Source organism: Saccostrea cucullata, unplaced genomic scaffold (assembly GCF_032062105.1).
Source record: "Saccostrea cucullata isolate Sc308-1 unplaced genomic scaffold, CSIRO_AGI_Scuc_v1 ctg72, whole genome shotgun sequence".
Classification (NCBI taxonomy): domain Eukaryota; kingdom Metazoa; phylum Mollusca; class Bivalvia; order Ostreida; family Ostreidae; genus Saccostrea; species Saccostrea cuccullata.
Window position 1 is genome coordinate 56,976 of NW_026918900.1, and position 17,531 is coordinate 74,506.

The 17,531-nt window shown below is 32.7% G+C and overlaps 1 protein-coding gene across 1 annotated transcript; it reads right to left on the reverse strand.

Annotated features, from left to right (window-relative positions):
• Positions 1-5,089: 5,089 nt before the first annotated feature.
• On the reverse strand, positions 5,090-12,281 carry LOC134275163 (putative amine oxidase [copper-containing]). Its single transcript, XM_062757407.1, has 3 exons — positions 12,169-12,281; positions 7,526-9,591; positions 5,090-5,523 (listed from the first exon to the last, which is right to left on the reverse strand). The coding sequence occupies exons 1-3, from the start codon at positions 12,170-12,172 to the stop codon at positions 5,233-5,235; spliced, it is 2,361 nt and encodes a 786-aa protein (XP_062613391.1). The 5' UTR covers positions 12,173-12,281; the 3' UTR covers positions 5,090-5,232.
• Positions 12,282-17,531: the final 5,250 nt, after the last annotated feature.

Here is a 17,531-nt window from a genome sequence, read left to right on the forward strand (position 1 = left end):
AAGTAATTAAACAAAAATCCGTGTTATAAAATTCCTAAGTCATTAACAAAAATATCCCCCAACTCTCATTGCATATTTGAACATTATTTCATGAATAAAAATAAAAACTGTAATTCATTTTCTGCAAAACGAACCAGAATTACGCAGTTTGGGTATTTTTCGAAATTCGAGTGTATAAGACGTCATTTAAATTGCCATTTGAGCTAAGTAATTAACACATTTCAAATTTAACGACTAAATTTTCCTATTTAAAGTGATAAAATTAGTGTTCTATTGTCATTTCACATAGTTGTACTATTCTCAGTAAAATATTTACGAATCCTTTCTCCTATGTAAACAACATTAAGAATTAAATAATTTGAAGAAAAAGATGAATATCCACCATTTTGAATCGTTATTTTGACTTTTAACTTACAGCTGCACTATCATTCAATTGTAGAATAGTGGGACGTAGAGGGAAAAATACAAATCTGCAGTGTATGGATATTTGCAAATGTAAATCCTGAACAAAGAAGAATATAGAAACAATAGACAAAACAATCAGAGAAAATTCGAATTAAGTGTAGAAACGACTAAATTTTCTGAGTTTAACTAATAATGTTAGCATCCTATTGTAATTTTTATAGTTTTAACTAATACTCAGTTAGATATTCACTCATTAATTCACCATTTTGAAAGACATTAAGAGAAAATTAGAAAAATTGGATGTCCGCCATTTTGACATTTTGAATCGCCATTTTGACCTCTTTAACGCTATTTTCATGAAGGCCAGCATATTTTTTCGGATTCAGCATACTCGAAATAGGTTAAAAAAACTATGCTGGACCAAATAATAATTATTTGCCGTTAGAAGTTATTTCTAGCCTTCTTTTTAAAAATCAGGACCAGACTATGACGAAATGACTGAAAATTACCATATATAATAAGAGTCTGAACCTCATGAATCATAATTAATTTTGCTGTGTCCTTCAATTCGGCATTTAGATATATATCGACGACGGATTGTCAATTTAGAATGGTTATTTCCATTCTTATGTCGACACAGTATATCTCGTTGAACTTGAATTATAATTAAGATACCATAAAGTCATGCACATCTGTTTCATATTTGGATTTTTACTAGAAAAAAAGACGTTTATGGTAATATAACAATTAAGCTGTAAATTCAACGTGATGACTTTAACTTCTCAATCGTCATCCTCACTTAAGTATGCAGCAATGTAAATTTATCGCCTGCATGTGGGGTTTATATACCTCAGTTCATTCGATAGAAATGCGTTTATGTCATGTAAGGTGTAACTTTCTCAGCTGATTTGATATGCAAGGGCAATCTCTACGTAGGAACAATTTCTAAAACGGGGTAAGTAATTGACAAACAAGTTTATGAAACAAGATTATCAGGAGTCTTGTTTAAAGTCTTATTTTTCGTAAGTTCTATGATCGATTCAATGAACATGTCAGCAAATACAATATCTCTACGTAGGAGCAATTTTTAAAACGAGGTAAGTAATTGAAAAACAAGTTGATGAAACAAGAATATCAGGAGTCTTGTTTAAAGTCTTCTTTTTCGTAAGTTCTATGATCGGTACAATAAACATGTCAGCAAGTACAATATATCATAAAGTCGAATGCTGACTGACATTTTGTATGCTATTTTCTAGGATTTTATTCACACGCTGACTTGTCGACGGTTCTTCCATTATTTCCTGATCATGACCAGGAGCACATGGCGGATGTGTCTGGCCATGGTCGGCAGAGAAAACTCACTCCTCCATGGCATTCGTGTAGAAATCTATGCCTAACTGATATATTGAATTTAAATAGGATGATTTTTAAAATATTTATTCGGATTAATTTGTTTGGACACAATTGAGCCAGTAGTTTGTACAGAAAATTAGAATTTAACAATTTCGACAAGAAGTTGAATACAAGAGACAAAAAAAGCCTAAAATTATAAAACATTGTAAAACAATTCATAGAGATATAAGACAAGCTTAATTTAAAGACATTCGCGACGAAGCAAAACTGCTCGAGAATTCCAAAAACCTGGGGAAAAATTGCTTATTACAACATGCTAGACCCAAGAGATCTCCTAGGGATCATATGTGGTTTTCCAAAATCTGAAAGGGATGATAATGAATGCAAAATATACAAATTTGTCCTATGTTTACTGCTATACCGGTATCCTGTTGATATAACTTGGATATTTCTTTTTATATAAAAAGAATCTCTCTTGATTTGTTCTTGGATATGATTTTATCAAATTCGTTGTGTGTTTTATCAGCTCGCCATGGATCGGTGATAAAAAAAACCCATTAAAGTCGTTGGATAAAAAACATATCTAACTTCAAATCATGCGGGATCCTATTAAGAAACAAACAACGTTATTCAATGAATATGGCGTTATGAATAGCAATTGCTCTGCTGGCATATTCCATGATGCTTGCTAGCGCTATTGATATTCATAATGCCATGTTCACTTAATAATCGTTGTTTATTACTTATATTTGAATTATTTGATGTTGTCGAGAACATCAGAGGAAATCCTGGCTAACATAAGGACAGGGATCCTTGTCTCCACCTCAGTAAAGAAAAACACACGGCTATAAAATCAGTATATCTGATTATAATGTAGCTTCTTTTTTCTAATAAATCACTAACAATTTTTAAAATATTTGCCTCTCAACCACAGTTATCTGGATACAAGCTGCGCCGTCATCACATTCTCTTAATTTTTGCTTTGATGCAGTTGTGATGCATTGTTCAAAGTTATTCAAACCCTCTGAGAAAAATCAATAATTTAACAGTATGATAATATGGGATCTCACATGATTTGTAGTTGAATATGATTTTTATCCAACGAGTTGTGTGGATTTTATCCCCGAGCCTTGGCGAGGGAATAAAAACACACAACGAGTTGGATAAAAAACGTATCTAACTACAAATCATGTGAGATTCTTTTTATCCCATGTTTTTTATACCACAAACAATGTTTAGCACTGTTTTTATATAGGACTCCACTTCATTTTACTTCATCACTCTAACGCAAAATCAATTGTGACGTCACAACTGTGTGATACGAAAACGATGTCACATGAGCTATATCAACGGAATAAAGGGTTAAACATGGGATAAAAAAGAGAATACTTTAATAATGAGTTTAATTCAAGAATGTTTTTCTATGATTTTTTAAAGTTCTTTAATCAATTTTTAAGAGTTGAAATAGTTCTTCAAATAGACATATGCTTAAAGAAATTTTGCTTTTTCTGCATGTAAAACACCAACTGGGAAGAGTTATCGTCTTTGCAAAATATGCCAAAATATGAAGAGAAAAAAATTAAAATATGGAGTTCTCATCAATTTTTAAAAAGTTTTATAATACAATTAAATACATTGACCAAAATAAAATCACAAATCACCCTAGTTCTCTGTGAGTCTTTTATAAAGGTATATTATAACTTTATGCAGGCTCTTGTCAACAAAGACTTTACCTGAAAAATATCTCATCAACTATTAAACAGTGTAAATATATATTGCCAATATAATGTGTACAATTAACTACAACTTTTGTTAAATATATAAAATAAATGATGAATATATTGCTTTCCAGTTAAGAATCTGAGTAAGAGCATGCTTTGCTCATTAAACCAAACATTCATTTTATATTGTTTCTATATATATAACATTCTTTTTTTCTATTTTCATTAAATCAAAACCCTGTTAATTAATTTTAACATATACAAATGATTTATTGATTAACACAATGTAGCAAAGGGGAGTTACTTTTATTTGTTTTTTTATTACAATTGTGCACTTTGTTTGCCTCCTAAATGCCCAAGAAAATACACGTTTAAAGTTTACTTATAATTATATCAAATACATTTACATTGCATAATTGTATTTAGTTAGCTTAGTACTTAATGACAGAGAAGATTTTCATAGCATGCATTTTTGCTATTTTAAATCTGTGAATAAAGCACCACCCAAACCCAGCACCCCTGACCCAAAGGGCTATGAAATTCACACTTTTGGCAGCACCCTTTCTCATCATAATTACTGGTCACGGTAGCCTAGTGGTAGAGCGTTCGCTTCGTGATCGGAAGGCCCGGGTTCGATTCTCGTTCACGGCGCCGCGTCATACCTAAGACGTAAACATAGGTAAGTGACTGTTCCTTCGGCAAGCGCTCGGCTTACTGCTCAATGGGAGAGGTGTCTAAAAAGTCACCGGCATACGGTGACATATCGGATATGACGTTAAACAATATAAAAACAATCTCATCATAATTATGTACAATGTAAACCCCGTCACATCACGACGGGTTTTAGCAAAAACGTTGGCACGTCATTTCATCGGCCGTTGTCTTCACTGCTCAATGGCCAATTTTGAGAGCCAAGTTATAATTTTTAATTTGAAGCCCTTCACCGGCATTCGGTGACGTGTCCATATGAGTGAAAAATGCTCGAGAGGAACGTTAAACAATATACAAAAAAAAATCATGGATTGATATCGGAAATAACATGAATAATTAATCCGTAAGATATAAAGAAATCTAAAGTATTATTTATGTACAATGTATTTTTAGTTTTGTTTACTTTGCCTTGGTGAATATAGCTATGAAAATATAGGAGAGAATTTGTCAAAATCGGTGTCATGTGCTTATTACAATCAGTTTAACTACGTGATTTTCTAGGCAATATATAAAATAAAAAGGGGCATAGGAGAGGATTTTAATATCGATCAGTGCTTATTTTAATTAATCTACGTGATGTAAAGGTGGTTTTTTAAAGATTGCAATAATTTTAATAGTTTTAGTCAAACCTCTTCAGGTCCAAGACGAGCAGGGGCGATGAACTTTACAATTTTTACCCCCTTTCACCCATGGACGCTCATGACAAAATCGATTATGTGGTTCCAGAGAAGAACCTAAAAATGTTCAAAAGTAAACGACCAATTGACGACGTTCGACGACGGACGAAATCAAATAGCAATACCGTGTAGGTCACGTGAGTGATTCGGTGACCTAAAACTATCTTAATAAAATATTCATTCTTTTGTTTTTTATTCAGTGTAAGATACCTAAAAGGAAATGCATTCCTTTATCCAAAAATTACACTAAAGTATCTCGGTTTCATAAAAATAGTTTGCTGCATCTTTTGTCGGTTAATTCCAAATATCAAAATATTACCTTTCGCCTCTCACAACTACTTTTATCAATTGTTGTATACTTTTTTTCACGGACGATTTATAAAATCTTCAGGATGGCCCATTAAATCTTCAACAGAATACGTTTTGGGGGGAAGACAATTCAGTTCTGATGTTTTTGCTTTTTTTATCTTTAGTGGGCCTGTAGGAGTGTCGTATTGTATGCGTACATTATCGTTGAATCCGACACTTGGATCTTCAGGGAAGTAATTAAAAGGAAGCAACAGGAAGCTGAGATCAGTTCCGGGAGTTGGCATTATGGGTAAATCTTCGGAGTGTGGAATATGATGCACACCCATTGTAACCCAGGCAACAAGATCCTGAAAAAAATATAGAGTCATTCAAAATTTATTCATCACATTTTCACAATTTCTAAATAAAAAAGTGTGAAGTAGTGAACAGATCAGAGGTAATGACCTAATGAAAAGCTTTGCAATATCATTTAAATTTTCAAAGCAATGCTATTTTTCATTTTCTTTCAAAGCAATATATGTATTTAAAAGAAATCGGAAAGTACTGGTCAGTTGAAAGCCTCATATCCTACACTCTTTAAAAAGATATTGTTATAATTTGTAGCAACTCTAACTCCAGATTTTGTGATATATCCTTAAAAATTTATCCTGGAGAGAAATTCATAAGTTATCATGAGTTAATCTAACTTGAACTGTAATTCTGCTCTTACGATACAGGAGGAGAAAAGATCTTAAAAGATTTCATGTATTTAATATTCTCACTATATAAGCCCAAGAGCACCACCCTAACATCAATATTCCTGACCATGGGGCAATGATTTCACAATTTGATTAAGAGCCATAGTTTGTTAAAGTGTAACTATGAAATTTGTCCTGCTTTGTGACTCTGCCCTGAAATACCCTGCACCAAAATTAGTTTTAACTAGATTAGCAGACTTTGAGAAGCTGAAGATTTTCAAAAGTTAACAACCGACAAAAAACTTTAAATGACAGATAAATCAGATAGCAATAGGTAACCTGGGCGTCTCAGCTGACCTAAAAGAAATCCCCATCTGTTGAAATATAAAAACAGAAAATATTCCAAAAACTGAATTCACAATTATGTTACCTAATAGGAAAAAAAATAATAAAGCCATTCATCTGTACGATTTTCTGGTCGAGAAATTTTGCTTTACAAAGGAAATCAGCAATATGACTACTGTGTTATATTGCAGAATTTTGGTTTGAGAGACGGAAAACAACTTTAAGTGTAAATATACGAGGGTTGATCCAAAAGTTCGTGGAATTTCTTTACATTTTATTCATTTTTAAGTGAAATTGTTTGAAAATTACAAATGAGAATATAGACAATTGTTGAATATTCTAAATTAAAAAACATTTTAAATATTTATGAAAGCAGCTCTATGGCAGTTGCCATAGAAACGGTTGTTTGGAAATGCGGGGGAGACATTAACGCGTTTATTTTCATTTCAATTCTTAATACGTGATATTAGAATAAAACAGCCCTATGTGGTATATAAAACGAAAATTATGTCATTATTACAAATGCTTGATCTTTTACAAACGTTTGTGTGAGGGTTTTACTGATTTTATTGGATATTTAATTTAATAGTTGATGATTTATTGTTCATCTTTAAGTTGTTAGAAAACGCCAAATTTCAGGCAAATCATAATATTTGTGAAAATACCGGGATCACCTTATCTTGAACGCATACATTATTGACATAGGCTGGGGAAAAATGTATTTAGTTACTAGTTTTCCAGCAGCATAAGAAATTTAAGAAAAATAGAACGTCCTAGGACATTGATTAAAGGTGTGGCGGCCTTTTGGAGGCTCTGTTTTAAGTGTTTATCCCCCTAGACAAATTAAAAACGTTAATGGACGTTGTCGGCTAACGTACTGCTTTTGACATTTGCTACTGAAATTGGAAAATCATGTGGAAAGATTAGGAGTATTTTGAAATATGAGTTAAAAATGAAGACAAGAGGACACCCAGGCTTTTCTTGAGAATAAAAAATGGAGAAAAAGGGCAGTATTTTGCAGAATTGCGTTTTCGAATGGAACATTAGGGTGAGATGCTTCTATAACGTGGCGTGACATATCAAACTTGACGTAACGTCAAAGTGTCCCCCGGGTTTCACAACAATCCATTTTCAGAAAGCTGGTGTGACCTTATTGGTGATTGGAAAGTGGCTAAATTTTGCAATATTGTTTCATTATGACTCTATATTATAAATATGCCTGCTGTTGGCTTTCGTCATATCACGATTATATTTTAGAAAGAAATTCCACGAACTTTTGGATCAACCCTCGTACAGTTAATATTAGATGTTAAGGTGTTATACAAACCTCGCCATTTATATTTTCTTCCCCAATAAAATCTTCAAAATCCACTGTTCTATTCTCGCCGTCGTATGTGGCGTATTTTGATGAGCTATGGGGCTCTGTTTCTTTGCGTTTTGTGACAACCATTTGGTATCGTGTCCAAGGTGACCCAGGTTCATTTCCTGCTCCCTGTGTTCGAACGTTTTTGGCCATACTTTTCTGAAGTATCCTGTAGGCTTTAGGGTTGCCATATTTGTCCTTATTGTTTTCATTGTAAAATACGTGATATTTAGGCGAACTGAAATTAAACTTGTATGCTGCTTCTCTTTCTGTGGCATAGTCAACCTTGACAACTTTTTCTTGGTGCCAGTTTGAAGGATTGGATGCTTTAGAAAAAGGATTTGGCACTTCATCTGCTTCTACTTCGTAAGTTGAATAGCTATTATTAGAACCTCCAATATCAAGATCTACTTTAAAATTAAAGAAATGGTAATGCAGGGTTCCCAATGCTTGGTCGGTTAACTGAAATCCGTATTTTTTATCTGTAGATTTGAATGAGGAGATAATTATTCCGGAAGCAGTGACCTTGGTTTCCATAACACCATTCTGATAGAAAATAAAATCAAATATGTAGTCATAATTTACAAGAGTTCCAATCATTCTTAGTATAAGTACAACATTAGGGGCACCCTCATAGTAACCGGAAGGTGTTTCACTGGCTGCATGATGGCGCCTCAAAGGACTTCCGGTATTGTGTTCAAATACACATATCGCTCTTTTGTTAGTGACTGGGGAATCCGAAGTTTCAAACATATGCGTGGCGTCTAGGAAAGTTGCGTGTGAGGGACAATCAATGCCAGGCACTAAAGTTTTCATATAAAGACCAATCATTACAACAGAATCAAAATAATTTGTAAATCTTCCAGCAGGTTCCGAGGAAGAGTAGAAAACACAGATTTCTTGTAAACCTAATTCATAGACAATCATTTCATTCTTAAATCTGATGTTGTAAAGCTGAGGACCGTGAGATGGGGATATTCCGTAATGAAACATCCAGTTCATATAGGTGACTGTTTGATCTTTGATGTAATAACGTCTACCATCGGGTTCGATTTCAATAGGCGGTCTCTGCATATTTTCTGGAAATTTTTTATCATGCGTACGCATCTGAGGAAAATCTAAGATCAGTTTACTAACTTCTCCTTTGTCCCACTTGTCCTTAAAATCTTGGAGTGAGGCAAATGATTGGCCGTTGTACCAAACATCGGCTGTTTCTGGAACAGCACTTCCATTAAAAGTTACAAGAACGGCAAAATCTACGGGGTGCAAGTTTTTTGGTTCCATCAGCTGAAGGAATGGAAACCATAATCCTCGGTATCCCTTTCCCTCAACTTCTGCGATCATGGCGGCATAAGGAGTTATATTTTCTACGCCCAAACAGTTCCCTCCACACTGAAAAAAAGATCCCTTAAAACTTTCAAGAAGTATATCACCAACAATTCTATTGGCATCTTCGGTTACTACATTCAGCGCCGACATATACTCTGGTATTGTAAATGGCCTAAAAGAAAAGGGAATGGACCTTGGCCCACCACAGAAACTTAGTTGCTGTGTTAACTCTACACAATATTCCTCGACATTTGGCTCGGCTTTCCCGCCACAAAAAACTGTAACTAACGCTTTCCTTATTGGTGGACTTTGTTGAGTCGACTGTAGAACGAATTTCTTCTCTGGAAGAATGAGTTCCATTGCATATATGTAGTTAGAAGCAAGTACAGCTTTACTTGGCTGTGATAAATTTAAAGACTTTTGTGAAAGCATAAAGTCAAATATAATTCTTATTTCTCCTCTGGTAAGATCGTGAAATATTGGAGGTTTTTCAGGTTCAGTGATATCAATAACACCGGAAACCGGAAGTCGTTTGCATTCTGGGATGTTGGTATCTTCCTTTTCTTTGTTTGCTGCCAGGACAATTACAACTATCAAAAGGACAAGGGCTATAACTCCTAAGACTAATGCTAAACATTGCCAGAACCTTGGATCTGTTGTTTTACTAGTAGATTTTTCCCCTATTGTATAACCGTCCCTTGCTGAAAAGAAAAAAGTACTTCTTCAAATTTGATAATTGATTCAAGTCTTTGGTGAAATTGCCTTCACATATTGAAATCTTTCAAGCCCAAAATAACAAAATAAAACAATTGATTTTTCTCCCTCCAAAATTCAACAATCTTATTTGAAAAGGCGCCTCTCTAAATAAAATGCGAAAGCCGTTTTAATTCAAGCATTTAAACAATTTTATTTGTGTAAAAGCCACAAAATTTGGTGACAAAAATTGGAAAATGAAACTATAATGTTTAATATGATATTTCTTGAAAAGTTTCAGAAATATTTCAAAAAATCATTCCTGAAAAGGACAGGATTTTACACAATTTAAATTTCCTAATTAGCCATTGAAATATATTTAAAGAAAAACAATTAATGTAATTATCCTGTATTGGAGTTTAGAACATTTATCTTGGGCATGTGTCTTTTAAGTAACATGCTAGGTTGTTTTCCGTCACATGAACAAGCTGTGCATTAAAAAAATGTATAGGTACATGTATAAGATACCGTATTGGTTAGTATTATATTTTCTGGACTAAATGTAACAATCATGATTCTAAATAAACCTTCTCATATATATTTTTTTAACTTTTAATTTTTTACTACAGGAATGCATGAAAATTTCCCAGGAAATGTTAATGCAAAAGCTTTGTGTATCTGCATGATAACAGAAAACTGGGATAATTTAGAAAATGTACGCTAAAAAGAGAAACATAGACTTAAAAAATATGATCAAAATTTATCGGTCAGATAAACTGTTAACAGGTAAGGATTTTTTTCTGCATGGATTTAGGATGAAAGATGAAAGAAGATATTCTTATAACGAAACATCACGCCTATAATGTTTTTAACAATGCAAGAAAATTTCAATTACATTTACAATTGGTGCGTGAAACAATTTGCATATCTTTTTTTCCGTCAAGCTAAAAAATCTAAATTATACTCATAGGAAAACGAAACGCAGGGTAACATTCGAACATTACAAAAACTGGATCAATGTAGCCACGATTTGTTAAGATTTTTTCGCATACAACCACATTAACTCACTTGATTGGACCTCATAAAGTCCATTTTTTCTCAGTGAACATTTGTGGGACTCTGTAGATGAAAGGGTTCGAAATGCCCTAGCTGGCTTTTTCAACTAAGGGCTGCCTTGTAAAAAGGGTTGAATATTATCCTTATTTGAAGAATTAATACACTGATGAACTCATGAACTCAATGCAAATAAGAATCAAAGCTGTGACAGACAGGCGAAGAAGACATTGAAGATGATGAAAATTTTCAATTTTCATTTTTGTGAGGTATCTTCTTACATTTAAATAACGAGAAAACAACACAGAAGACATATAATTTTTTCCGTCTTTCGGTCTATTGCGCTTTTGGGGTACCTATCTCTATCCGCAACTCCTCTTATACCACTGAATGAAACTTGATGAGTTTTTCACTGAATCCTTGTTTTATATAGTGTCACTATGCACCTCCGATTTTACTTTTTGATCGGACACTTATTTCTGGTTTCCATAGAAAAACATGAACATGACCGTTCTTTCTATAATATTTAAGGGTACCCATCCCTTATCCGCAACTCGTTTCATACCAATAAATAAAATTTAATGATACTTTCACAGATTCTTTATTACATAATGCCATTATGCACCCTCTATTTTACGTTTTGATCTGACACTTATTTCGGGTCTTCCAGATCTAAAGCAGAACATGAACTTTGCCATTATAACCATACGGGAGGCTGGGAGTATCATTTTGTGAGCTCAGTGCTCACAGTACCTCTAGCTTTTCATTTGAATTTTATATTTTCTACCCCCGGTATTTGAATTGTATAATTTCTTATTTTTATTGCATTTTTTTCTAAGTTTTTAATTCTTAAGGTTACATGAACGTCTCAACACCACCTTAGAAAAATAATCAGCTGTTCTCGTCCCACCTCCAATGTTTTAGAAGTCCGTATTCTGCTCCTATTATGTATTTTTTATAGACTTTTGATCTTGAATACTATTCGTTATTTCCATATGCTTCGGTTTGTACTTACACACAAAGACAGCAGTCTTTATTTAAGGTTCATAAATCCTCTGCTCACTCATATAATATGTTGCTTGAACCTTAATGATTTTCCAAAAGAAATGTATTTTATAAGTAAAATACAAACAATTATAGCATTGCTTGCGGGGCAAAATTGGACAAAAAAAAGCACTTCAACATGGCAAATCTATAAAGGAATAATAGACATTCATATCATTTAGAGTTATCTCTCTTATCAGAGTATTGATGTACCTCAATTGTTGAATGTCTTATTCTTAGAGTTACCTTGAACTTTATTATTTTAAAATGCTTAGTTCAATAATCCATTCTCAATTTATTCTGATATTTTTCACTTCATGCAGCATGTGCAGTGAAAAAATAAAGAAAATGCTAATGGCTGAATGGTGAAACTTTAAAAAAGTCTTCTGAATATAAAGTTCTCGACAAAAACAAGGCATAAAACACAACCGGAGAAACGAGCAAAAATAAATTTAAAAAATATGAAACAACATAGATGCATTACTTACACATGTTTCTAATTAAGCTTCAATCTCAACGTTGCTGCAGTATGTGCTGTACTGATAAACTATTCTCTTTGTGCTGCATACACCGCCTCGTGTGCACTGTAAACATGCTTCATCGAGTTCATCGAATTTATGCCACATTCAAAAATTGCTGAAGCTTGTTAAAATGTTAGGGTAAACAAGGTGTTGTAAATAAAGAAACGTTACGGTTAGTGAAGCATCATATAAAGATGCATACTCACAATGTCAAAGATTTGTGATTTCTCGAACTCCAGTTCGAGAAATCACAAACCCTTGACATTGTGAGGATGATAAAGATGTCGTTTACTCTTAACTTGACAGAAAAAGACTTTTTTTTATTAACAATTTAACTTACGTTGGTTTAAGCATGCACCCTAATTCATGTATATACCTGTATATTCTTGGGTTCACCCAGTAAGGAAACATGCAATAGCGAATTACGTTGTGTGGCAATATATGTGTACATGTAGTACATATTGATAAAAAGGAGAAGTGACTTGAGCAAAAAAATTCATGCAATATTAAATTGGTTAGACTCAATTATCTGTACCATTAGAATATAAAATAGAAGGTTCACAATTGCGCTTTACAATCAAGAGTCTTTAAAAGCTGCATTAAAATCAGATGATATAAACAGATAAACAATAAAGTTGAAGCCTGGATTTATATACATATAATTTTGGACATTCAAGGGTTCTTAACATAATCCAAAAATTAAATTCTTATAGTAAAACAAAATTATTTATTTTCTATGATGTTCAAAAAACTTCTTTGCTCTCATGATAATAATTATATTATTATCAATATTATTTTAATTAGTGCTTTTATCTTTATATCGAAAACATTTTTGTGAAAAACTAGATAAAAAGATGAAATGACACATGAAGAAAGTTTGTTGTAATACTATCTTTCCTTAACTTAAATTTTATTTAGTTGTAAAATAAAAGTTGCAGATCAGAAATGAGTAATTTTAACCTGAATTTTAGTTTATTTTTTAAATAATGGCTGTGTCCATTCAGCTCTCAGTTTAATTCTTTCCAACTAAGTTAAGGAAATGAAATGCTAAACTCTTCAATACATATGGCCAAGGTTATTTTTTAAACGTTGGTCGAACTCTTAGGTCAGGGGAATAACAAAGATGGTGGGAAAATGAAAATGAATCTCGTGTCACAAGAAAATAAAAGTGAAATGTGAAAGCCTTTTCAGCAACCATTAAGAAATTATTATCAGAATTTTTTTTAAATCTACCTGGTCAAAAGATATATAAATTAAATATTTGTTTTTGTAAAAAAGTAATAAAAACCCAAAGTTAAAATAAAAACGTATGGAACAATAAAAAGAGACAATTTATTAGGGAAAGGAGACATGGAAAACCCATCTGTCTGCGACAATGGAGCTTCTTCCAATGGCATACACAACACAGCTTGATAAGTAGATAATTATCAAAATACCTGTACATGTATTATGAAAATGCAATAATCGATTAATGTCTGCTTAACAAGTATTGGCTAAACACGTGATTATTAGACACGTGTTGTGATACACTCACTTAATATACAGTGCAATCAACATCAATGTTCTTGCGTTACTATATATTTTTAGTGGATTTCATGGTTACACTTTATCCACAATTAAACATCCCAACGAAAAATTATTTTGTAAATCTATATAATTTACTTTTGGAATCTTCTGTAAGAAACAAAGTGATGTACATAACGTAGACATAAGTTACAATCATTACTATCAATAATGTATAATTTTGATTTTTTCAGATTTTCCAAGGATTATTACAAAATAAAACTTTTTTCATGTGATCATGAATTTATCGTAAAATAACACCCTGTATAATCAAATCCTCGCTGGATTTACAGTTGGTAAAGGAACCCTCTGAGTCAATTATATCTCTATTAGAGTCTTAACTTTCCATCTGAGTATTGCACATATGACGTGCATTTAAAATCCCGGAGGATTATTCGAGGAAACCACATTGAACTCTTAGAGTATGTGTATTTCATACAACCATATTTATACCCCGATCACCTGTACATGGGGTTTTGTCTTCCAGGTTATTCGATATGCAAAATCAAACTCTGTGGATGAACAATAAGCGACACAAGCTATTGACAAACAAGTTGATGAAACAAGGATATCAACCGCCTTGTTTAATGTTATCATTTTGCAAGAACTATCTAACTATGACCTTAGCGAAAATACAATCTACCATCGTGGGAATGCTGACTTTTTTATATACTTAACGTAAGGCAATTATTTACACGCTGAATTGGTTACGATTTCTTGTTTACCAGAACATGACAAAAAGCACAGAACGTGTGTGACAGCTCGTCACGGGAAGCTTAATCCCCAAGAGCGCCTGATCCCATATGTGAGGTTTTTGAAGGTCCTTGTTTGCTCTGCTTCCAATTCTAATCATTTATAGATATGGACTTCTATAAGCTTGATTACTGTTCGTTATCCCAATATTAAAAAAATTAAATTAAATACAATTAAAATTTTGAGCTTAACAAACATTTAAAGAAGATGTTACTAGCCACCATCTTTGACAGCTGGGAAAAGTACATACTGATCGAGTTATATCTAAATTTTTTTATCTAGAGGAAAATTGTCTGACCGCTAATTATATATATCGTGTGGATGTTAACGTTTAAATTTTTTTATCATAATTGTGCACGTGTTAAGCATTTTAATAAAAGCAGTTAACATTTACCAACAAAGGTCCGTTTTGAGCAACTTTAAAAATACCAAGTATAGATAAACAAATACAAATTCTACTTGTTTGATTGTTTATAATTATAGATTCAAATAACATAAGGAAAAGGGAAATATAAATTTATTAATCACCAGATTTAGGTCGTTCTCATTTCGATGACTTCAAGGTTTTCAGAGATAGGGAATTTCTTTTTTATTATACCAGCTATTCTTTACATTTCGAAGCTGTGACTTGCATGAAATACATGTACATGTATGTGGAGATAACAATCAGAATTCAAGCTCAAAAGTCCATTAAACAATACAAAATAGGAGCAAAGCAAATACGGACCTCCGAAACATCAGAGGTGGGATTAAGTGCAATGGAGGAATAAGCATCCCCTTTCGACCGGTCACACCCGCCGTGTGCTCCTTATCCTGATCGGAAAATAACGGAAATATATTTGCAAACGTGTCAATTAACACCTCTATAAAAGTGTAAAAAAAATATATATATATGAAGATTCCCATTCACACGACATTTTAAATTAATTTAATTGATCAGACACTATATTAACGTTTGTCCGTCCGTCTGTCTGTCTGTTATACGCTTCTTAAATTTCAAGAGTCATTTCCCTTTAATTTTGAGTATGTTATTGAAAAAACAAGAGGGCAACATAAGAAATCACCTGGGATTATTGTCCCCCGCTTTCGCTAAAGCGAGGGGACATTAAATATCGTTTGTCTGTCCGTCCGTCCGTCCGACAGTCCGTCTGTCACAAAAAAATAACCTTGGTCATATATTTAAATGAGAAGAGATTGGACTTTTTCATTTTACATTGAATTAACACATGGGACGTGGATACCCTCAGTATTATAGAAAAGGATGTCAGTGTCTATCTTTTGCTATTGGCAAACCATAAATATGTGTCCAATCAGAAAATAAAATAGGAATGGCACAATGACACTTTCTAACAAAGATTCTGTGAAAGTATCATTAAATTTCATTAAAGAGTTGCGGATAAGATATTGGTACCCAAAAGTGCAACAGATGGATATACAGACGAACAGAAGTGTTGGCATCCCGATAACTTATATAGTCTCCGATTTTTGAAGTCGAATTATGATAAAATCAACTATGCTGATTTCTGTGTAGTCAATACTTCTGTCAGGGTTTCAGGTTTTTTTTTTAATTGAAACATACGTGTTTCTCAAAGATCAAATTTCAATTTATTTGCTGAAAAGATAGTATTATTTGATAAATGGATATTTATCGTCAAACTATTAAATGACATTTTTTCTTCATATTTTCAATTAAAACTGTACTTTAGTTTTATGGATAGTACTTGTATGTGATAAATGTTTCTGGTTGTAATCATAACTTAATTTGATACATTTGTCAAGATATGACGTCATTGCCTCAGTCTCTTCCTGTTTATTTGACTTCCGTTGTTTGCGATGAAGATTTTGCTTAAAAAAAGGAACTTGCAAAATACATGGGGATAGGCAAGTCAACGAACATAGAACGTATAGATTAATATTCAACAAAACATTCAAAAAACATACGGGAGGCGTGTTTTTCCCATGGTTCCCCAACATTCTCTTATGGCAAGCTATTTTGCTATATATTTGGAAAATAAAATTTATCGTAAAATTACAGAGATATCTCTCATTTTAAAGAGATATCTTTATGAGTAGGAGATTTCTCTTAAACTTACAGAGATATCTCATACTAAAAGAGATATCTATCTATTTAAGAAAGATATCTCTTTTAACCTTGTTGAAGAGATATCTCTCTAACTTTAAAAGATTAATCCCTCTCGCTTAAAGAGATATATCTCTAGACAATAAAATATCTCTCTAAGTAAAACATGTAAAAGAGATATCTCTTGTTTAAAGAGATGTCTCTCTATTAGTCAAAGAGATATCTCTTTAAGTTAAAGAGATATATCTTGTAGTCAAAGAGATATCTCTATTAGTCAAAGAGATATCTCTTTATGCTAAAGAGATATCTTTCTTATTGAAAGAATCTTTTTTATTATATACTAATAATTAGTAAAATGGCTTGCCATATCTTTTGCTTCCAAAAGGCGTTGATCTTCATCACCCGTGAATAAATCCAGTGCAGTACTAGTTCTTTGGACGAGACCATATAAAGCAAGATCACATGTCGAAATATCTCCTAACACGATAAAGTTTTTCCTCCCCTCGATTACCAAAATAAAAACATATAAAAGTCTCAAGCACTGGTCCAAATTTGCAATCCTCCACTAACAATTGGTAATTTCCTTATATGAGTGAAAATTCTGGAAGGAATTTAAAGCAAGCTTGCAAACACAGTTTCATTGAAATTTAAACAAACCCTTTGATTGCAATATTTTTTTCTGTTAATAATTGTACGAATTTTTTTAATAAATACAGCTCAACACACTGTTTAAACTCACATGGTTTTTCGCACAAATTAAGATCACATTTTTCTTGCAATACAGCTTAAAATTATCAAGTTTCAGTGCGAGACATATCCATTATATTATTAAATCTTTCACGTTAAAGGTGCATATTCTCTAAAACCATTATCTTAAGTTTGTGAGGTCAATTTTCTAAAAGGAAATTTATTTATAAATTGTAAGATATTAAAT